General features: G+C 44.9%; 1 protein-coding gene across 1 annotated transcript in view; it reads left to right on the forward strand.

Annotated features, from left to right (window-relative positions):
- Positions 1–295: 295 nt before the first annotated feature.
- PDGFRA (platelet derived growth factor receptor alpha) overlaps positions 296–22,594 on the forward strand; it is a 34,778-nt gene continuing 12,479 nt past the window's right edge. The window contains exons 1-14 of the mRNA XM_074155141.1: positions 296–393; positions 1,081–1,111; positions 7,194–7,254; positions 8,656–8,970; positions 12,033–12,296; positions 13,011–13,141; positions 14,513–14,684; positions 14,785–14,974; positions 15,474–15,589; positions 16,062–16,188; positions 17,160–17,353; positions 17,816–17,910; positions 18,026–18,158; positions 22,211–22,315. Of these exons, the coding sequence (XP_074011242.1) occupies positions 7,206–7,254; positions 8,656–8,970; positions 12,033–12,296; positions 13,011–13,141; positions 14,513–14,684; positions 14,785–14,974; positions 15,474–15,589; positions 16,062–16,188; positions 17,160–17,353; positions 17,816–17,910; positions 18,026–18,158; positions 22,211–22,315 (1,891 nt within the window). The 5' untranslated portion in view covers positions 296–393; positions 1,081–1,111; positions 7,194–7,205. The remainder of the gene's footprint in view (positions 394–1,080; positions 1,112–7,193; positions 7,255–8,655; positions 8,971–12,032; positions 12,297–13,010; positions 13,142–14,512; positions 14,685–14,784; positions 14,975–15,473; positions 15,590–16,061; positions 16,189–17,159; positions 17,354–17,815; positions 17,911–18,025; positions 18,159–22,210; positions 22,316–22,594) is intronic.

Genomic DNA, 22,594 nt, shown 5'->3' on the forward strand with positions numbered 1-22,594 from the left:
CTTCTTTTTTTTTTTTTTTTTCTCTTTTCTTGTTTTCCCACTTTATTTATTTGTTGTTGGTTTGGTTGGGTTTTTTCTATTTCTTTTTTTTTTTTTCTTTTTTCTTTTTTTTTTTTTTTCCTCGTTATTTTTTTCCCGGTGCTCTGAGCCGGGCGGGGGTCTCCTTCCCGCGGGTCGCAGGCGGGGGGACATCAGGCGCTGGCGGCCCCCGTGGAGGGGAGCGGGGAGCCCGGCGTCCCGCGGGCCGTCGGGGCGCGGCGGCGAGCAGCGCGGGCAGCGCTAATGACAAACACATTGATTGGGACGGCGGGGGCCACCGCGCCGCATTCCTGCCGCGGTGGGGGCGGGAGCGACCCGCCGGGGCTCCGCCGAGTAGCGGGGGGACGAAGTCAGGTAGGGTCGCGCCCCCTCTTCTCGCATCCCTTGCTGCCTTCACCCCGCTGCTCCCCCGTCCCTTCCCCCACCCTTTGTTTTTCACCAGCTTCCCCTCTTCAGATCCCCCTTCCCCACCTCGCTCCCCATGCCCGGGCAGCCTAAAATACCCCGAGATCCCAGGCGGGGGCAAGAACACCCCCCCCTCGACTACCACCCCGCCAAGGCAACCCGATCTCCATCCCTGCTCGCCCCGTCTTTATTTTACACGTCTCAACGGAAAGGAAGATGCTGAATTTAGGCAGGACTGGTACCTGGAGCCTTTCCAGCTTACAGCCCCCTCTCGCAACGGGAACGCCAGCCCCACCGCATGCCCATGATGGAGCCCACCGCCTCCTGCCCTCGGGGAGGGGGCAAAGTCTTCGCTGCCACCGTTTGGATTTTGTCAAGCGCGGAGGTTGCAAACTTGCCAGCCTCTGCCAGGCTGGAGTCCCCTGGAAAAGTCCTGGGAGCAAGTAGGAAATGGCTTTTTGGCCGTCGGCGGCGTTGCTCAACATTTTTGGACGCGGATCCCTCAGCCCAGGAGCCGTTCCAGAGAACAGGACTTGAACAACTTTTTTTTCTGGAGCCAGCAGCGACAGATCTAGCGAGGCAGCAACCGCCCCCGGGGCCTGCCCGCATCCCGGTGGGGAGGTGGCTACTTGGCAGAGGCGGGGGCGATGCCCTGTCCCCCGCCCGCGCCGAGGGCACGTTTCCAGAGCCCCATCGACGGCATTTTCGGCGCGTCTCTTGCAAATGCTCCAGCTCCCTGGTGCTCCTCCGGGGCCCAAAGCTGCACGCCCGGGGCGGACAGGGCATCGCCTCGCCCCGGGTGGGGACCGTCGGACACGTCCCCAGGGCTGCGGGCAGGTCGCTCTCCCTTGGTCCCACAGCTCCGAGCCGGGACACAACGCCTTGTCCTCCTCCCACCCCCGCCCGCCGAGACGCCCGCGTCCTCGGGGTCCGTGCTTCGCCCGACGGAGAGGGCTGAAGAAGAAGCCCTCGGGTGGCAGTGCCAGCAGAATTAGCCAGTCCCGGAGGGAAATACGGCTTTGCTTTGCCCCTCTCCATCTCCCCGAGCCCGCTTTTCTTTTTCCTGGCTACCTCGCATTAAAAAAAAAAAAAAAAAAAAGAAAAAAAAAAAATCGTTCCAACTTGGCAAAGGCTTTCCTATTGTTTCCCAGACAAACAGCGAAGTGGCTGGGAGTTGCCATCTCTGTTAGGTTCCCTTGGTGTCCCGGGCAGCCCGTCATCCGCAGCGGCTCTAACCGAGGGGCCGGGGACCGAGAGGGAGCCGCGGCAGCGCCGCTTCCCCGCTCCCTGGGGGCTGCCGCTCCGGCTCCCCGAGGGCAGGCAGGGTCTGGCCAGCGCCTGCAGCCTAGTGGGGGCTTCAGGGTGTGAATATAACCCCCCACCGCTATCCCCCTCCCTGTACCGGCTGTAGGCGGCCCGCTGTTCCCCCGACGGGGCGCACCGGGGGAAGGGGGGCAGCTTGTTGCACCCTCGGCATCTCCCAGGGCTGATGCAGAGCCCAGCTGGGGTCCCAGCTCGGCTGCCTTAACTCCGTGTCCCTGGATGGGGCAAAAGACGGGATCAAAGCAAGGAGACAGGCATCAAAGGTTCCTCTGTCATTGGCTGATCAGAATCTGAACTGTGAAGACACGACTTTAAACTCCAGGTCTAGAAACGCTAGGGAAAGATCTCCCAGCAAGTGACTTCGGTTTTAGCTTCGAGTTAACAAAGAACATTTTAGAAAGGCCCTCAGCTAAACAGCGGTTTAGCTAACCTCAAAGCTTGGGGGAAAAAAAAAAAAAAAGTTTGAAGAAAAATGAGACCGCACAAAGCACTGGGATTTAGGAGTCCACAAGCAAATCAGCTCTCCCAGCCTGCAGGCGCTCTCCTGCTGCTTTAAAATGAGAGCCCTTGTTCTGGTACTTTCTCCAGGCACGAAGGGGCAGGAGGTGTGCCAGTCCGGCTGCCATCGGGCACTGGGGCCCACCTTCGCTGTTATTTGCTCCTTGATGTATGGGAAATCTTCATGTGGCTGTGAGAGTAATATATAGGTATTAGGTTTCAAGAAAGCAGGAAGTAATAAATATTTTAATAAAATACCTCTCCACAGTACTGCAGTATTGAGCTAGGTTTTGAGTACAAAGTATACAGGCAGAAAAAGTCTCAAATACCCCAGCCCTTGCTGGTGATTTCCAGCTATTCCAGCTGGTCTAAAAATGAGGGTGAAATGTATAACCTTATACAGTCCTTGCCTTGCTTCCATCCTTAGATTATCATGGCCACAATGGCACTACTTCTGTATGTGAGCTCTGAAAATTTTAATAGAAGATGTTTGCTTCACTTGTTTTAAAGACCAGGGAATGATTTTGGAGAGGTTATTTTTCCTGGTGGTGGCAAGAATGGCTGATAATTTTAAAGAAGCAAGCAAGTAAACCAACAGTCCTTTCTCTCCCTCTTGCCTTGCTCTCCTGCTTGACTCATCTCTTTCAAGCCAATGAAGCTTTGCATGGGCACCCAAGGGAAAAGTTTGCAACAGTGAGGCTTCCTAGCTCTTGTGGTCAGCAGAGATGGATTGGTTTTTCCATGCAATGCTTCTTAGCACTTGAGTTGGGATTCGAGGTGTTCCTTGATTTGATCCTGAGAACCTGCGAGATGTATTCTTTGGAAGTGCCAGTCTTTTTGTCTGTTTGCTGAGGCAGTCTGGAAAATCCTCTTTGAACTGAGCAGGGAAATTTAAACTTTGCAAATTTCCCCCCACCTTTAGCTCCTGGACTGGTGGAGTGTGTCCTTGAGGGTTAGGCTGAAGAATCGGGGCTGACTGGAAGGCTCCTTGGGTAGCAGAGAGCAGGAGCCCAGCACTGGGCTAGTCTTGGTGTGCAATTACTCCTGCATACGGGCTATGCTGGATGCAAACACTTGTAAAGGGCTGTAGAACAAGCCTCATTTTAGGAGAACATTTATGCCAGTCTTTTTCACTGAAGAAATTGTCTTTTGTTGTTTGTGCCTTTTGCCAGTGAAACCCTCAGACCCGTCTGTTAGTCCTGCAGGGAAGGTCTGCTCTTGTGGAGAACTGAGTTTGCAATTTGGGAATTGAGAACCAAGAAATGTTTCAGGAGGTCCTGTCTGAACACTTACATTCAGCTAGTGACACATACCACAAGGAGGAAATGTTCCCCTCTTTTCTTGGGCTGGCCTTAGCTCTTCCTGGAAAAGGTTAGTCTTCCCAGAAGGACAGACTGCCACTCTGACAAAATCACCACTGAAATTATCCAGCCCTCTCATAACAAGGATAATCACATCATTACGTGCCAAGAGTTGGAATCCAACTGCGGTCATATCACTGATGTAAATACAGAGCAATAGGGACCAGTTGTTTTTGTTTGTTTGCTTGTTTGTTTTAAAATCGGTGAACTCGCATGAAATTAAAATGTAAGAAATTTGAATTTTAAATCGATCCAGGAGACTCAGTTTAGATTCCATCTGCTATGTTGGAGAGTTGCGTTGCCTTCTGCTCGATGGGAAGTTTCTCTCATTAATGTGGATCAACATTGCCATCCTGTGGCCAAGAGGGTGAACTGTAGTGACTGGGTAGCTGGCAGGAGATGTCTGTTAGTCTCCAGTCTTCTGGTAGATGCACTAGTTTTCTGTCTTGAAAGACGTCTTTGTTTGATTTACAGCAGTATGAAAAATATATACCACTGGCTCTTCTTGGTCTACCATGGTGCTTTCTCTCTAGGTCATGTAGATCAATCACCTACAAAGGCATAATTTTCTAAATACGTATTTCCATAGGCTTTATGGATATTGATTTTGCTTTGTCTTCTACAGTGCAGTCAATGAAACCCTTCTTGGTAGGAAGCCAGTGCTTGGCAGTGAGTGTTTAGAAGATTGACTTCTTGCTGATAACAGTTCTTCAGATGTTCTTTTCCTGTGGTTTTTGTTGGGTTTTTTTTTTTTGTTGGTTTTTTTTTTTGTAGATTCATGGAATAGTTTGTGTTGGAAGGCACCTTTAAAGTTCATCTGGTCCAAAACCCCGCAATGACCAGGGACATATTCAGCTAGATTAGGTTGCTCCGAGCCCTGTTATCACTAAAGCACACGAGAGAGAGCAAGATTTCAGTCAGATCCCTTCAAAACCCAGCAGCTAATGTAGATGCAATGACTGTTTTACCCTGGGCAATCAGCCTCCCCTGCAGAGAGTTTGGCAGACCCTTCATGGCATCATGTAGCTTTCACGATACACACCCATGTTTCTATTTTAGCCAGCAATATTCAAGGTATGCAAGGAATTAAGGTTGGCTCAAACTTATGTTGTATGTGTGCTGTCAATTCTGGGCTTCAGCTTGCATAAATCTACTGCCTTCAGTGAAGTTAAACCAAATTGTGGTTTGGTGGAGCGGCGTTAGGAACTGAACCTGGTGTATTTATTCAGGGCTGAGATTCGGGTGACTGAGGACAAAGAGGGCTGCTGTGCCATAAGGAAGGCAAATAAGTGCATACAAAAAATTAGGTGAGCACAAATAAACAAAACCACAGCTAGCATACCTGTTTGGGTGTTGTGGGAATAAGTAAACTCTCTTTTGCCCAGAAGTGTGAAATTGTACCTGCGTTAAACCTTGACTCCAGCACTGATGTGCAAGGATATGTTGAAGATGGGATCCAGCATTCTTTAGTCGGATGCACAACGTAATTAAATCCAATTCAAATAGATTTTGAGTAGAGATGATGGTGAATCCTTAGTAAATGATTCTGTCTTTCACAGTGAGGAAGTGTTGCTCTGGGTCTTGATGAGATTAACGGCTCATTGGGGAAAGATCAAAGCTCTGGGTTGTGAAAGAGTAGCCAGCTGGAAAACGCAAATTTAGTTAAGTCCTCGTGTTTTTAAACTGCAATGGTAGATTGAGGCGCTCAGCTCTTACTGATTTCTATGGCAGCCCAATCAAGACAGCAAATTCAAAGTAGCGCTTTGGAAATGCCATCACCTGTACTTATATCAGCATAACCACGAGGCTTCACTCCTCACTTACACACACAGATTCTGCAGACTGGTGTGCAAGAGCTGAGCTAGCTTCATCTTTTCTCCTTCTGTGCTGCCTCACTTGTGCTCAATAGCCTGCAAAAACAACACAAAAGGGGGAGAGATCTGCCTTTTCAGAGAGAGAAAAGGCAGAAGGAAACCTGGCAGACAGTGGGGTAACGTTGTCTTGTGGATCTTGGGAGGTTAGGAGTCAGATCAATAAAGCAGACCATCATAAGTCTTTCAAGATTTACAGTGAGTTACTTTATCAGAAAAAAATTACAGGATATAAATGTGATAAAAATGAATAAGGAGACTGAGACCGAGGGACTTCTTTGATGTCCGAGAGTCTGTTATCAATAGGAGACAGATACATAAACACATGGCAATTATTGCTAATTGAAGAATCAGGCAAAATGCCTTGCCTCTGCTGGAATGTTGTCAGCTGAATTTCCGAAGTTGTTTGTACATGTTTTTGGGGGTTGGTAGTTTGTAAGTCTTCTAATCCTGCCTCTGAGACCTTTATGTTTGATTCGTGTATCAAATACGTTTTGCTTTGCAAAAGCGGGCTGTCTGCTCCACACGTTGCGGGAGGGAAGGGGGACTGGTTCAGAAACACTCCTCTGTGTGTTGTAAGCATTTAACTCCCATATGGCACTGGTAGAGTCGTGATAACTGGAGGTACCTACGTGCTTTCCTATTTCAGCATCAGGAACTGAATACCAGAGGGGGAGTAGAAACTCTTCAGAACCTTTGAAAAGTAGTCCCTGTCTTGGCACATCATCCTTTATTTTACTCCTTGGTCTGTGTTTCAGATTAGGGGCTCTTCCGTGCAGACATTTTTTAATCTGTATTGGCTTTGGACCAAATCCAGTTACTATTGAAGTCACCAACAAAACGTCCATTGATTTCAATGGGAGCAGGGGATGTAGGAGCTTCTCTTTTGGAAATTATCTAGCAGGCTCCTTGAGGGTTTTAAGTAGAAATGTCATTAGATGGCACAAAAACTACATAGATGCTTATTGCCACTGCTGCCTCTTCAAGATGGATGCCTTAGGATTATGTGTTTGAAAGCTAAAATTATCACATGTGATCTATGACTCTCCACGCTGCTGGGGAGAAGAGATGCTCTGCGAGTGGCAGCGCGGGCCTGCAGTCTGTCGTGGGTTTATTCCGCTAGAAAATCTCAGCATATGTTTTAAATAGCATGCCTCTCGATCAAGGGGATTCTTGCTAAATAAGCAATAAACACTATTGTATTGCATTGTATTCAGTAAGCTATATATATATACATATGTACAATGGCAAAACAAAAATATCACTCAGGATTGTACTATTTGTAATAAAAGCAGCTTTTAAATATGCTTTTTCTTGCACAAAAGCTGCTTGCAGCTAAAAGGCCGGAACTTATTGCATAAAACCATTGCATCCTCACCGATGCCTGTGAGGGTATGGCCTCTGTGGCTCCTTTGGGTTGCCGGTGGAGAGAAGGGGTTATGGAGCCTTAGCTGCCTTCCCCGCGCCGGTGATGTGTCGGTGTCAGTGATGTGTCTGTGGCTCTGCGTACCTCGTGGGAGGTGGTTGCACGAGCTGCGGGCGTGAGCCAGGGTCCCAGGGCCGTTGCTATCCTTGGCACCATGCAGAATGCCAGGAATCTGGGCTAGGGCACTGCAGAAGAGGGGTTCCTGCAGATTTTCATTCCCATTTTCAATCCATTAACTGGCTCTCTCTTGCCTTCCCCTTTGTGTTTCAGTTGTTGGTAGCTATGGGTACTTCCCCACGGACGTTCCTGATCCTGGGATGTTTTCTCACAGGTAATGTTCCTCAGTCCTCCACCCCTACTCCTTCGTAAATTCTTATTTAAGCTTGCTTTCATTGTGTCCGCGATAACAAATGCCAAATGGTTGCCAGCTGGCCACAGGCTCGGTTTTTCTGCCCTTCCTTTCAGTAGGCTAAAGCAAGAAACACTGAGAAGATGGTACTTTTGTCAGCCTGTGCCGGCTGCTTTGGTACTCCTACAGCTGCTGTCGTACAAACCCAGTCGGTTTTCCTGCCTTGTGCAGGGAAAGTGAGCCTGCCTACCTCCAGTTGTCCCAGCCCTGCCCCACTGGGGTTTCTCCAGCAGCCTGGTGCTGCCTGTGTGGGCTCCCCGCATCCTCCCACGCCGCACCACCTCGCTGTGCTCGCCGGGGCTGCCAGCCCAGCCTCCCAACATCTGCTGAGTGAATGGATGTCGGGAGGGGAGGGCAGCGTTTGCCACAGGGTGCCAAATATAGAAAGGGGCCTGTGGCCCGGGGTAACACGTGCGGGAGCGAGAAACTGGTTTCAAAGACTGGCTGGATTCCTGCTGCCAGTTTATTGCACAGAGACCACTTTCACGTTCTGGGTCTAAGTGCTTGTTTATCGTGGACTGTCCTATCTGTTTTGTGCAGGTCATTTGACAGACTGAAACAGCAAATCCGTTTCCCTGGTGAATTCCCCATTTTTTAAAGGGTGTGGATCCTCTAATTTTCCTTCTGGGAGTTGGACCTGCACCAGCCCACCTACAAATTACCCAGGCTTGCAAATCTGAGCCTCTAACTGTAGGTTTCATCTGAAAACCAGTGCCATCTACAACATCTAGTTCAGTGAATTACAGTTTTATTTCGCTATGAACTTTCTGTACGTTTTGGCTAGAGGTAGACCTGATGCACAAATTTTGGGTCTAAGCTCCTGCTCTATACCTTCGCAGAAATAGAAGCCAGATGTAAAATGCAGGTGCTGGTCTTGGGAAGGGATTTCTAAATTTCATTTGTGAGCTTACTCAAAAGCTGACAGAACTCCTGGTTTCCTGACCACTGCTGTAAGGAGCTGTATGATGCCCGTGACCCAGCAGCTAGGGTGTGGGATTCTCTGGTCTGCAGCAGAGCCGTGCCCGCGTTTGGGGCTGGGAAGCTGAGGTGTGGATTGGGAGCCATCTCTAACTTCACCTAAGTCTTTCACCTCTTGATTTGACAAACAGAAGTCGGCAAGCAAACACTTAGCATTTCAAAGGGAAGCCGTTTGCAATTCATCGGGCAAAACACTGGCTTTTAACAAGGGCAGATTTCCTGGGACATCAACACTTCCAAAATGGTTAAAAAACCAGCCGCTCCGGATCCACTCTGCTGTCTTTCACATCCTGCGCTGAGGTTGTTCTCTGTGTTCATGTGTTATTTATTCATGTCTTTTTGCAGGACCGTTCCTAACGTTTTGCCAGCTTCCTCTGCCGACTATTGTTCCCAATAGGAATGAAATGGTGGTACAGCTGAATTCCAATTTCACACTCAAATGCTCTGGAGACAGTGAAGTGAGCTGGCAGTATCCAATGACCGAGGGAAGCCACAGGATAGACATTAGACATGAAGAAAACAACAGTGGCCTCTTCGTGACAGTGCTTGAAGTAGGAAATGCCTCAGCCGCTCATACGGGCTTGTATGTTTGCTATTATAACCACACTCAAGTGGAGGATTGGGAAGTGGAAGGGAAGGACATCTACATCTATGTGCCTGGTGAGTGAGGGATGCCACCGCTGTACCCGGAGGTTTGGATGGGAGGGCTGAACTGTGGATGTTCAGAAGAGGCGCGTTGCTGGTGGCAATTTGCCGGCAGAGGAAGATAAATGACCCCAGGGCCGTTTCCTAACACGTAAATCAAAACCAGCCCCTATGAATCTATGGACACGTTCCTCTTTCTTTCTATGGGTTTTCACTTTTTTGGTGAGTTACAGTTCTCAAGAAGAAGGATGGATTCTTGACTTCAGACCTGTGGTCTTCTGACCACCAGGGGCTGGGTAGCAGACCTTGGTGGCTAGGTCAGCTCAGCTGTGCGAGCACGTCCAGCCTTCAGGTTTGCCTGGCCCCCAGGTGGCGATTAATGTCAAAACCAGTCCTTTCAGGGGTGACTTGGGTGGATGTTTTGGGATGTGTACTGACCAAACCAGTGCCATCTGACACTAAAGAAGTTGCCAGATGAGGAAGGCCATATCTCGTTCCTAACCTGAATTAGGCTTGATCTGAGAACTGGAAAAAGCTCATGTGTGTACATGTTTGGGCAGAGCAACAGAGATGTCTTAGGGGTGGCTGTCACAAGGGAGGGTGAAACGAGAAGTGTTATTGCTGGCCAGTCTGACACAAGATTAAAAATATGGTGCTGCCATGCAGTGCCCTGTAATTTTCAAAGCAAACACAGCCTTCCCAGGCCCTGCGCCGCCTTTCTCTGTTGTGGTGGAAAACCTGTTGGACCCAGAAGAAATGTCATCCCTTCTTTTCCGATGTACCTGTCCCCAGCTTTGCCCTCCTTCCCCCTTGTTCTGACTGGAAATCTGTTTAAAGGCTTTCCACACTATCCGTGGGATGAAGATCTTTATTGTCATAGCTGAGATAGGCACCAGAGCCTGAGCCACAACCGACTGCCTTTGTAAAGCCCTGTCTGGATGTTTCCTCAGCGTTGGCTGGGGTTCAGGGGATGAGTGGCACAACTGCAGGGCCAGGAAGGATCAAGCCAGTAGATTTGCAGTAAATATTTTGAGCAGGAAGCAAAAGAGAAAAGAAGAGATTGCAAATCATCTCGCCAAATTGCAGTAAGTTGTGAAGGAGATGGTGTCTGCGACTGCAAGGAAGACTGTGGAAGGGGGAAAACTCAGGAAGCACTAACAGGACTTATTTTAAAGGCAATTTTCCAGTGGCATTAAGATTTTGCAGTTCGTGATGTGTGATTTGAGGACAGTGATTCTTCCAAGACTTTTTCTCCATTTCTCACAAAAAATGTGAAGTGTTTGTGTTTGTCCTTGAAGCAAGAAGAAGTTTCAGCAGAGGCTGTGGGCTTTGGCACATGTATCTCAATTTCCAAACAGCTCTACCAAATGACCAGAAGCTGCTGTTGGTGTTAAGCAGTCTTGTAACTCACTCAGTGAAGGAATATAAAGGCAAGAGATGGAAGATTTCTTCAAGAGGGCTTTTCGGTTTGGTTTTTAAATGCCTCTAGACATCAGCCTACCAGATTCGCAGGGCAGAGACACCCTGTAATTTTTTCCACTCGCTAACCATCAAGATGTCATAAATGCAGTAACATATCCTTTTCTTCAAATTATAGAGAATGTCTCTGTTTCCACTATAAACATTGTCTTTACAATTGTTTTTCCTGCAATGAATTAGGAGGGCAATGGGTGGCAGCAACCCACTTTAGCCAAGGAGGATTACATTGAGACTTCACACAATATCCCATTTTCACTAACAGCGCACAGAAAACCAAACTAGGTGAATCCTGTTTCTGTTTTAAATTACAGTGGGAAAATGAATACATGGAGTTGGCAGTATCTTTGGGATGGAGCGCTGTGTTTGGAATATTGCTACAAAGAGCTTGCCAGTGCAGCAGAAAGTCTATTGTTGGAGGGATTTGGATTGCTATTTATTAAATTTTATTATAAAGCTTTGCACAGAAGCTTCAGGCTAGCAGGGATTATTTGTTTATTCCGAATGGCCAAATGGAGATAATTTGAGGGTTGTACTTTTTAAGTTGGATATGTTATGCAATTACGTTTTAAACTCAGGCTTTGGATTGGCTGGATAGGAAAGTTGGCATGTATTTTGTTGACTTTAAAACATAAAACTACCAGGTGTTTGTTTGCTTTTTTCTGGTTGAATGGCATATTTTGAAAGCCACATGCTGTGACCATAATTAGCTATGTCTCATAACTGTAATGTTGGACATGTTAGAAATGCATGAAGACAAGTACCTTGAACTATTTTTGATGAAATGTGGCTTAAGTGGTGTTCAACATAAACAACATGAAACTCATTTCTACTTTTTGACATTGAAAGTGTTTGGATTTCTCCTTTTTTCCTTTTTCTTTTTTTCTCTTTTTCTTTTTCCTTTTTTTTTCCTTTTTCCTCTTTCTGTTTTTCTTTTTTCATTTTACTTTTTTTTTCTCTTTCTCTTTCTCTTTTTTCCTGCTTATATATTGGTTAGGAGACAGCTACTATTACCAAAGGAAAAAAAAATCTAACTGAAAAAGATGAGTGATTTATGCCAATAAAAGAGAGGATCTTTAATATTTTTTTTTTTGTGTGTACTGAATGTTGCACCTAAGTGCAAAATCTTGTGTCATAAAAATAGGATGTTTAAGTCCAGATTCTTTCCTAAGGTCTTTGCTGTACATATATCTTGATAGAGTTGTCTATGGTAAAGTAAATTCATCTTTACTTTAGTCCCCAGCAATTGCATGAATGTTTTCACACCCAGTAGTGATTTTCTTCCTTTTTGTAACTTAATATCCTTCTGCCCTCACTGAAGGAATATCTCAAAACCAGGTCTAAAGGAAATAATACTACTTAGATTTTTTTACTCGGGGTCCTTTGCATTTCCTATTCTTTCCTGTTTTGTGCTTAGGCCAAATAACAAAAAGTAGATACTGCGTACAATTAACAGGCCTTACCTGTAGTGTCTGAAAAAGTGCAGTAATAAGCTGCTGTATTAGTTTCAGTTATGATCTACAAGTGGTCATTGATATCTGATTCTTGTAAAGGGTCTTGCTACAAGCAAGACAGTGTAAAATTACCTCTTGTCTTTACAGACCCGGACATGCCTTTTGTTCCTTCTATGCCAGAAGACCAGTTCATCCTAATAGAAGAAGGTGATCCCACCGTTATCCCTTGTCGGACAACTGACCCGGATGCTCAAGTGACATTAATTAACAGTTTGGACAAGGCTGTCTATGCTTTCTATGACAACAAGCAAGGCTTCGTAGGGAGTTTCCCCGCGGGCTCATATACATGCAAAACAATGGTTAAAGGTGTGGAGTTCAAGTCTGATGAGTTCCTCATCTATATTTTAAGAGGTACTAATTTTTGTTCATAAAAAAAAATAAATTAATAATATTCACCCTAGTTCTTTCCTCGTACTGTAAGAACTGTATTAGCACCAGCATCACAGGGTTATATCAGATACTTCCCCGATGATGAGCTCTTTCCTCCCCTGGCAGCATCGCTAGTTATTTAGTTGCTAGTTTACTTAGCAGTTGCGTACAATTTTGATAAAAATAAAGTGTCCTTAACTTTATCTCCTCTCCCAAATGGGTACAAGAAAAGTCTTCTGTGATTCATGTGTTTTCATCCTGTTGACTGAAATGTAACTTAAAAGACTGGTGTTTCCCAATGGCCTCAAATTGTAGGACTTTGTGTAGTCTGAAAAACAGCATAATTTAAATATGTTGACAACAAAGTTTTATTGGCCAGCAATAGATTCTCAAAGACAGTCACCAATTAACAAAATGGGATATTGCTCTTATACTGAGTGCTTTTTCACAGGGGCACTTGAGAGAGGAACTTCTAATTTTAAGCATAGATCGGTCTTTGTGGGATTGAACTCAATGTTTTTGCACTTCATGCTTTAAGTATACCTTGTTTATATCAGCATAAACCACCAGTACTTTCACTGAATTTTACAAGTAATCCCTCAGTAGAAGAAGTGAAATGGAAATCTCCCCCTGAAATCATACCATGAAAATTGCATATTTTAAAAAACTAAATCTGTTCTCTTTCTCTTCTCTTAGCGACTTCACAGCTGCCGGTTGAAATTGAAGCTCTTAAAACTGTGTACAAAACAGGCGAGACCATCGTAGTAACTTGTGTGGTCTTTGACAATGAGGTGGTTAATTTACAGTGGAATTATCCTGGGAAAGTGGTAAATATCTCTCCTTCTATTTCATTTTTGGTTTGAATGTTTGTAGTTACTTATTGGGGAAGAAGGTGGGGTTGTAAAATATTCTTCTCTTGCCTGAATAAGGACAGCTGAGGAGAGAAAACAAAGTATTTCTTTTACTTTTAGGTTACCACAAAAGGAAGTCAGTCCCAAAAAGTTAGAGTTTGCTGTTAGTAAGTATGCAAAGTATGAGAGGAAGGTGAGGTGTGACTAGGAGTCCATCCTCCGAGGGAGGAATGTTGTCTCTCAGGTCTTGGGCTGGTTGAAAAAAAGAAATGTTGTGGAAATAGAAAGGTCTAGGAATGTGTCAGACGTCTGCATAGAGCTCTGCTGCTGGAGGTCTGAACTTCTAAAATGGCTCTCTTAAATCTTGCATTCTTGGGCATAGTGGAAGACGATGAAGAATCAAGTTCATAGACTTAAGTGTTCCTCGTTATGCAGGTGTTAACTAAAATGACTCTTACAATCAGTGTAATTACTCACTAATGAGAACTGTCTAGTAAGAAAACCTTAAAACTTTTGGATAACCTCAGAAATTTTCAAACTGGCATGAACATTGTTCTGCAGTGAAAATTCTTGTTGGTTAGAGCCTGTCCCTATCAATGGAGAACTTCAGAGTATCCCATGTGAAAGGTCTGGTCACACTGAAGGGGTGGAGTAGCGGAAGTGACTACTTAAGTGTGACCCTAAAATGCCCCCTTTTATTTAAGTAATTTAAGAGCTCCAGAGAAAAAAATTATTTAAGAAGATTTTGTTCTATTTTCCATGCTGCACATTATAATCTCTGCTATATGCAACCTTTCAAAACTGTCCCCAGGATACTTTTTGTTCCAGCCTCTCATGATAACATGGTCTACTGTTCTCACCATCCTTTTACTTGTAGCAGTCTTCCCCTGGTCAATAAATTAGTCTTGTTTTGAGAGATGGCAGAACATAGCATCTAGCAACTGCTTACTTTTTGTCTGATGGAGGGGATAAAAATTCACCCTATGTCATGGGAATTGAACAAGTAAAATTCAAAATAAAACCCCACAGCTTTTATGTCTGAGGAGAAGGTAGCGCATAATCAGTAAAATACTTTCAGGCTGCTCATGCAAATTTTGAATGGTATTTCGTTTTGAGTGAACAAAATATGACCTTTCAGCCTCGTCACCCTTCTGTGCCTGCCCCCAAAAGGTGTGTTTTCACACTTGTAGTGACTGTGGTTGAAAATACATCCCTGACTGAGTAAAGCCTTCTGCCATACAGGGTTTAGGTGGTTGCTCTCACTCCAGTGACATCATAGATCCTCAACGGTGTGCTTTCAGCTCAGTTGCTTAAGTAAGGTTTTTTTTTTCCTTCTCCAAACTACAGAAAGAAAAAGGTCTGATAAAACTTGATGATATCAAAGTCCCATCGCAGAAGCTGATTTACACCTTGACCATTCCTGAGGCATCAGTGAAAGATACAGGGGATTATGAATGTACTGCTCGGCATGCAACCAAGGAGGTTAAGGAAAATAAGAAAGTAGTCATTACAGTTCATGGTATAGTCTGATTTTAGTGTTCAAAAATTACTAACGTGTTGGAAAACACCAATTGTAAACGCTGTACAGCGTTGTTTACGTAAGGCTTTTTCATTTACAGACAAAGGGTTTGTTCACCTGGAGCCTCAGTTTAGCCCTCTAGAAGCCGTCAATCTACACGAAGTCAAAAACTTTGTTGTCGATGTGCAAGCATACCCAGCACCAAAAATGTACTGGTTGAAGGATAACGTGACTCTGATTGAAAATCTTACCGAGATTGTTACTAGTTCCAACAGAGTCCAGGAAACGAGGTAAAAACATTCTTCTGACTCTTACTTTGCTGTGTTGACTTGACCTGGGCACTGCTCCAATTTATAATATTATCTAATATTAAAAATAATTTTTTTTGTTTCCTACTCTAAAGAGTAATGTCTAATCTACCTCTTTGTATTCCCTTCATAACATCAACCTTTCCAAACCATAGGAATCTTGGGTTTTGAGCACTAAGCCCCTTCAGTCCCTCCAAGATGGCTCCGCTCCAATAATTTCTAGCTATTTTCAACAATATCAGAGGCTTTGTTAGATCCCTGGGGAATATAACTATGCCCACTTGTTTCTTAGTTGTATTTTGGCAGTTATTTACCATTTGAATAATTATTTTAGTGTAAAGGCATGCTAGAAATGCCAAATGCCGCGTTATAATCTCCACATATCCAGGTTATAAATTGCATTGAAATGGATTTTTTTTTTTTTTTTTTTTTTTTTTAATGCCTGCTTTAAAAATACAAACAAACCCTCTCATTTCTGCAGGTTTCAGAGTATATTAAAATTGATCCGGGCCAAGGAAGAAGACAGTGGATACTATACTTTGGTTGCTGAAAATGAAGACGAGATTAAAAGATACACCTTCTCCTTGCTAATACAAGGTAAGGAGCCTTGCCCACCAGAACTGATGGCACACAACAAAGACTTGATCCTCTTACACAACGGATTTCCTGGAGTATTGAGATAAGGAAGGTGTGAACTGGGGTGTCCGGAGGAGTGCGTGCGTGCCGAGTCCTTGGAGCTCTTGTACCCTGATCTTGGCTTTTGCTTCGGCACTGGCCTTGAGCCAAAAAGAAACCTCATCCTCCCGCCTAAGTTATTCCAGCTGACAGCGGGGACGAGAGCTCGGTTAGTATGACATGAGGACGTGGCATAACCGCAGCACTTCCTTTCCGTGGCTCTAGCCTAGGATCCACTCTGTCCTACAGGAATTAAGGACCTCCTGGATGAGTCCAGGTCTCTAGCTGTCACCAAGCTGTCGGCCAAACAATACCTGTCCCAGTTTATTTGAAATTTCAGGCTGCTTTTGTAGACCCTGATGAGCATTTTTACAAACTCCTGTCTCCTCCCCAGTTCCAGCCTTGATTTTAGACCTCGTGGACGATCACCATGGCTCCGCCGGTGGGCAGACAGTGAGGTGCTTGGCAGAGGGGACCCCACTTCCTGATGTGGAATGGCTGGTTTGCAAGGACATTAAAAAGTAAGAGGAGTGGGTGCTTTCTTATCTAAAATATGACTGGCTGTGTCCTTGATTAGCTTAACATTTTTAGTTACTGTACCACTCTTTCCTCATTAAGGGCCAGTAAGCTACAAATCTGATTTGTCTTTTCAGAGGCTTTTATTTCCAGAGAGATTGCCAGGCCCTTCCTAGTGATTGCATCCCGTAAGAGAAGACACAATGCATTGATTCAGGAGGTTTCTCTCATAAATCTTTGTGCTCAGTGAGCAAACTCAGCAGATTTCACAATCCCAATTTGAGTAAGGATCTTGAGGAGTAGCTGCCCTTCCATTCAGGGAGATCTTATAATTTCACAGATAGCTCTGTCTGCCTCCTTAATACTCTTGCGTACTTCTAAATTTTAAGTTGTAGTTATTACCCCCCAAATTATAATTTTTACCTTCAAAGTATTTTAGACATGTGGAGTAGTTACTCCCATTTTTCGTAGCTCTAGGCAGGCTCCTGTAGCTGCTGGGAGGTAGGATTTTCCCTGGGAGGTTATCCACCAGGGAGAGGGAGACCATGCATTGAAGGAGGAACCTCCCAGCTGTGTTCTGCTCTCATCATGCTGAAACCTCTTACTGCCTGGTGGGATGAGTGTCCTCCTATCCCTGCCCCAGGGAGCCTTGTGCAGCACTAAGGATTCAGGGAGAAACAGAGATCCATCCAGCGCTATAACTCTATGGGATATATAGAGACACCAAGGTCTATCTATACCAGACCTTCTGGGCTGCATTGTCAGGCCCTCAAAGTGGCAGCAGTAACGAGGATCAGAAGGCAAATTGTTCTGAGGCAAGAAAGATGTAGGCTTTTCACAGAGGTAGTCTTAAACATTTCTGGTCTTTAAAATTATTGTTGTTGGAAGAAATAGGGAAAAGTGATTGGTGTTCTGTTCACTCATATTTATCCATACCTATGTCCAATGCCTGTTCTCCCATTATCCTTCTCTGCAGGTGCAGCAATGACACCTCATGGACTCTTCTGACTAACAATATCTCTGACATACACATGGAAGCCCACCTAGATGAGAAAAACATGGTGCAAAGCCAGGTGACCTTCCAGAAGGTAGAGGAAACCCTGGCTGTGCGCTGTGTGGCAAGGAACGACCTTGGTGCTGTTACTCGGGAACTGAAGCTTGTGGCTCCCAGTGAGTTTGCTTTTTCCTTCTGTGAAATTACAGCAGCCAGATGGACTCCTCTCTAACCCCAGTTCAGTCTTAATAAATAAAAATGTGAATTGTTGCAGATAGAAATAAATGGAAATGTTTGGAGTTTTTTTCCCACCCTGGGACATCTGAGAATGAGGCCTTCCACAGGTCTTTATGGTGCATCTGTTTTTTACTTATTATGTGGTTCCATGATTCATTTTATCATTTTATGGCCACTGGCTATAGGATGTTCTTCTAGACAATCTCTGCATTTGGTTTTGAAACAGGAAGGCAGAGCAGCTCTGGGCTTGGCAAGACCTTAGAGTCACGAGCCCCAGGGACTGCTCCTGCCACATCTGCAGGACACGGGAACTGGGATGGTACGGGAGGTGAATGTCTTGTGTGTGTGTCATGTTCCTAGTGGTTCAGGAGGAAAATATGGTCTGTCTTTTTATTCCACAGCCTTGCGATCAGAACTAACGGTGGCTGCTGCAGTCCTAGTGCTGTTAGTGATTGTGATAATTTCACTGATCGTCCTGGTCATCATATGGAAACAGGTAATGTAGGAAAAAATCCTATGTCAGTTTGGATGTTGAGCCCTGATGGGTTTTGATCCTCTCTGAAGTCAGGCACAGGACTAATGGTTGGTTTTGCGTTCAATGTGCTTTGCAGAAGCCGAGGTATGAGATAAGATGGAGAGTCATTGAGTCTATCAGCCCTGATGGCCACGAATACATTTATGTGGACCCAATGCAACTGCCTTATGACTCCAGATGGGAGTTTCCTCGAGACGGGTTAGTGCTTGGTAAGTTTCCTCTAAGGGACTAATCCTACCCATTCTGGGGGGAGAAGGATGATTAAGGACAACTCTGAGGTCTCTGCTACCGTGATTTGTGATGTAACTCATGGCTGTGAAGTCCAGAGCCTCTCTGTACCTGTCTGCTCTCCTCTGTTCTCCTGCCACATCCTCTTCTTCCCCTGCAGTGGTGTCAACCTTGAGCTCCTTGGGTTAGTGTCTCCCAGCCACCCTATCCAGCTCTCCTCCATATGCTTCTCCTGTAGTGCGCACCTCCACGTGGCTTAGGGGGCCTCTCCCCAAGTTAAACTCCCTCGTCAACACCCACTTCTGTGAAGGCACCCAAAAAAAGTGGATCAGCATTTTTTATTTGCAAGACATTTGTACACTTATGTGTAGAGGCCCAGGGAAATCTGCAAGTAGTTATGTAGTTTTATTAAAAATATTTTCTAAATTAGAAATCCACGATGTGCATATATCAGTGCTGAGTAACTTAATAACTTATTTTTGTGGCTACTGTCCTTCTTCCCTCCCTTTCTGCTTTCTTGCTTTGCTGTCCCTGGACTGGAGTCCATATAGATTTCAGTTAGTAATTACTTCTTCAGGGCTGGCCCAATCTGTCACTTACATCAATTGAAAGCGTAATGATTATAGATAGTTTTAATGTCCAATCCAGACAGCACGTTAAATTCACAAGACATCCCTCTGTTGGAGGTATCTGTGCAACAAGTTGTATACACAAAATACAGGATAAGAAAACAAAAGATGTTTTCTGTTTGATATATTCTTAGAAACACTCCCCTGGTGTAGTTCTCCTTCCCCCACCACAGAGAAAGAACTGATGTTAATTCTTCAAAGAAGCAGCAGAAAATTTTTTGGTTCAGGAATGATATCCTTTAATTAAATTCATGTTGCTAATTGAAAACTAGAGAAGGGTGGATATTTAATGGAATTATTTTATTACAACCCAGACTTTAATTATATGCCTAAATAGGATTTGTCAGATCTGAGCTGTTAACAGACCACCACTGTGACTTTGTCTCCCTCTGATTCATGAGCACCAGCCTCCTTCAATGCCTTCCTGTTTACAAGTGTATTCAGGATAGTCACTGCTTAAGAAACTATTGGTACGTGCCCTTTTAGCAGCCTGGATTGTACAAGCATTCTTCTTGACACGGTTAACATTTACCCGCCGGCAGTTTTACCGTGTAAAATGCTTGCTGGTGGGGACCTCTCTTGTTTCTGGGGCTGATAATTCTGGTTTGTGCGGGTTTTCTCTTGTCGAAGCGGGAGATGGCAGCAAAGCAGTTACACCTTTAGCTCAGGGAGGTTCTGAAGCAGGATACGAACCCATCTTGGCTCAGCCAGACAAGCATTTCCCATCCTAGCTGTGTAAGCCAGCTGGCATTTATTTGTTTTTCTAGCTAGTAGTGCCTGGAGTGCAACACCGCGTTAAATGCCAACTCTCAGCGTTGGCTGGCTGGAGTTTCAATTGATAAATCTGGGTTACACTGCAAATTTCCCATTGCTATCGCCCCTCCACAACTCAGCAGCCAGCACAAGCCTGAGAGATGTGTAACAGAATGAGAAATGTGGTAATGCAGTGAGCTGCTTGCCTGCCACTGCCTTCTCCTGGCTCTGCTGAGAAGAGGTGAGGTCCAAGTAGGACCTGGACCTCCTCTTTGTCTGACATGGCCGAGGGCAGGGCTTTTCAAGGAGCGGGGTTTCTTAGCATCTCGGGGTGGCTGTAGGGAGCTGGCAGAGTTGCTCCCATCACTTCCCAGCAAGCCACCCATTTGTCCTGGCGGCCTCAGTAAAATGAAATGCTGCTCTGACACAGTCAGACCCATCCCCATTTGGAAAAGGCAAGTTAAGATCCAAGTTACACAGCATTTAGGCATTTCTCATGAGACCAGAAACTGGATGTAGATTATAAAACTTGTCGCTTGTTTGGTTTTTTTTGGGTAGAGACGAAGAGAGTCATGATTTAATTTGGGATGAGCTGATCATCCCAGCTCAATTCTAGCCAAAGAAGCAGCCATTCGAGAAGGCTGTGTCCCTACTTGTGTCCCCTCCAAGCAGAAAACTGTCACCTCTCCGACAGGCTCAGCAGATAGGCTCTGTGGGTGGGGAGAGAGGTTGAAATAGCTCTTGCCCCCAAGGGTGGTTCCTCCACTAGTTTGAGGAGCCTTGAGCTGCTGGTGTGTCTGCACAGTCCCTCTGTGGTGGAGAAGCAGTGCTGTTCCTCTGGTGGGCAGATCACAGCGGTGTCTTTATACTAAGAAAAGTAAACACGCTAGAATTTTGGGCTCCACCAAAGACTGTGATGGCCTTACAGATGCCTCCAGCTCTTCAGCAGTCAGCTCCCACCTGGCTCCAAATTTTTAAAACACATGGGGCTTGGGCTACGTCTGCAGAGAGGGGTGAAAAGGGGAAGGAGCAGCGATGGTTCCCCACCACTCCGGAAGCGCTCTCACCGTCTCCTCACGCACCCCGGCCCAGCAGAGGTGATGGAGGGGGAGATGTGTGCCTCTTGCTCAGCCGACAATATGGTTTGGGGAGGAACTGGCGTGTGAAGACAAGAAGATCAAGGCGCATCAGCAAATGCCATCACATTCTGAAGGGCTGCATCCTGCCATGTGGCTCCCAGACCCTTGGTCTGAAAAGTTTCAGGGGCCAAATTTCAGGCTCAGGTTGTTTGAATTAGTCTGAAATTTAGTGGGAAGATTTCTCACATCCTGACTGGGAAAAATAACCTTTGGAATCTTGAAAAGAAATCACATAGGTTTTTTGTGTGCATGACAAACTGTGCTGTCATAGTCTTGGAGAGGTTCTTCAGTGGTAGCTCAGCTAAGCATGCTTTAACCATTTCTTGTGCTTGTTAATGATGTAGGTATCATTTGGCTGTAAATAATTTTCTCTTAAAAGCATTCATACAATAAAAGCGGGGGCTGTAGCTGGAGGATACCAGAAACATATGGCATGGCATGCCAGATAACACCTTCAGAAGCATAAAAGGCGGCAAGTTCAAACTGCAAATGAACGTCAAAGGCAAAATGCTGTATATCTCCATAGTAAAAGTCACTGCTTATTCTTCCCGTGCTGGAAGTTAAAAAGCAACATAAAACAAAATAAAAAGCTTGTCAGGAATATGAAAATATCGTGGCATCTGGAGCTCACATACAGGTTTTTTCACGGAGTAAAAATTGCCTTAGTGAACTTACTCTTCAATATGGAAAATATGAAATATAGTGTTTTGGAATATTTTTGTGCAGTTCATGTTTCTCTAAAATCTCACTCAATCTGTACACAATTCTTTTGCACACTGTATCCATATCAGGAGACAGGATATGATAATCCAAAATTTTTATCTAATTTGATTTGCGGGAAGAGTAAAATGTGTATAAACATTAGCCATTTCATTACAGCACTTGGAAATTTGCAATAAAATTTATTCAAGCATATGAAACACACTTGTACATTAAACTTCAGAGAAGTTTCCCCTCATATGTGGTCAACATGTATTTCAGCTTCTTGCAGCTCACTGATGGTCCTGCCTGTCTATTTCTAAATGTGCTGCTGATGTGCTTCAGCCTGTCTCACCGCTGGATGCATCCAGCATTGATACAACACCCTGAAACTACAGCTAAGGAGTTCAATTCAGATTTTTAAGTAAAGGGCCCAGCTGTACTGTAGTCAGGTGCTGGCTGTGGCAGAGAAGTCAACTTAAACATAGGAGAATCGACGATTAGAAAAGATAAAGTGACAGTGGCAGGGCAGAGTTGGAGACGAATTTGAATGAGTTGAGCTCCCACATGCAGATGTGTTCCTGATGTTTGTTTGCTTGTTTTTGTTTAAGAATTGTACTTAATGACAACATTTCTTTAAAATATATTTGTATTTTCTGCTTAACAACAACAGTAATAATAATAATATCAGTGGTCTGGCCTAGTGAATGTGCTCTTCCCACACAAGAATCACAACCTGTAGAGGAACGTAGTGGGAAACGAGGCAAATTGCGGTTGCTCTCTGAAATAAATAATCCTCTCTCTTGTGTTCAGGTCGAATCCTTGGTTCCGGTGCCTTTGGAAAAGTAGTCGAAGGGACTGCATACGGCTTGAGTCGCTCTCAACCGGTGATGAAAGTAGCTGTGAAAATGCTGAAACGTAAGTTGTGGCAGCTCCGGTTCCCAAGCTAGGTAGTGCATCTTCCCACAGGGTTATTTAAGCTTTGCTTGGGCGTAAATAGTTTTTCCAGATCTAAAGCTGAAAATGTACCGTGGAATGACTGAAATTTAAAATTATATCTTAGATTGCTTCATGGTGTTTTCAGTTTTTTGAAGCAGTATCCAGGCTTCTGAAAAGATCTGAAGTTTAGTTTTAGCTGTATGGACTGTAGCAGCCACAATAACTCAGCAAGTTCAGAGAAAGATAGAATAGCCATGA

The sequence above is a fragment of the Numenius arquata genome, chromosome 10, assembly GCF_964106895.1.
Source record: "Numenius arquata chromosome 10, bNumArq3.hap1.1, whole genome shotgun sequence".
Lineage (NCBI taxonomy): Eukaryota > Metazoa > Chordata > Aves > Charadriiformes > Scolopacidae > Numenius > Numenius arquata.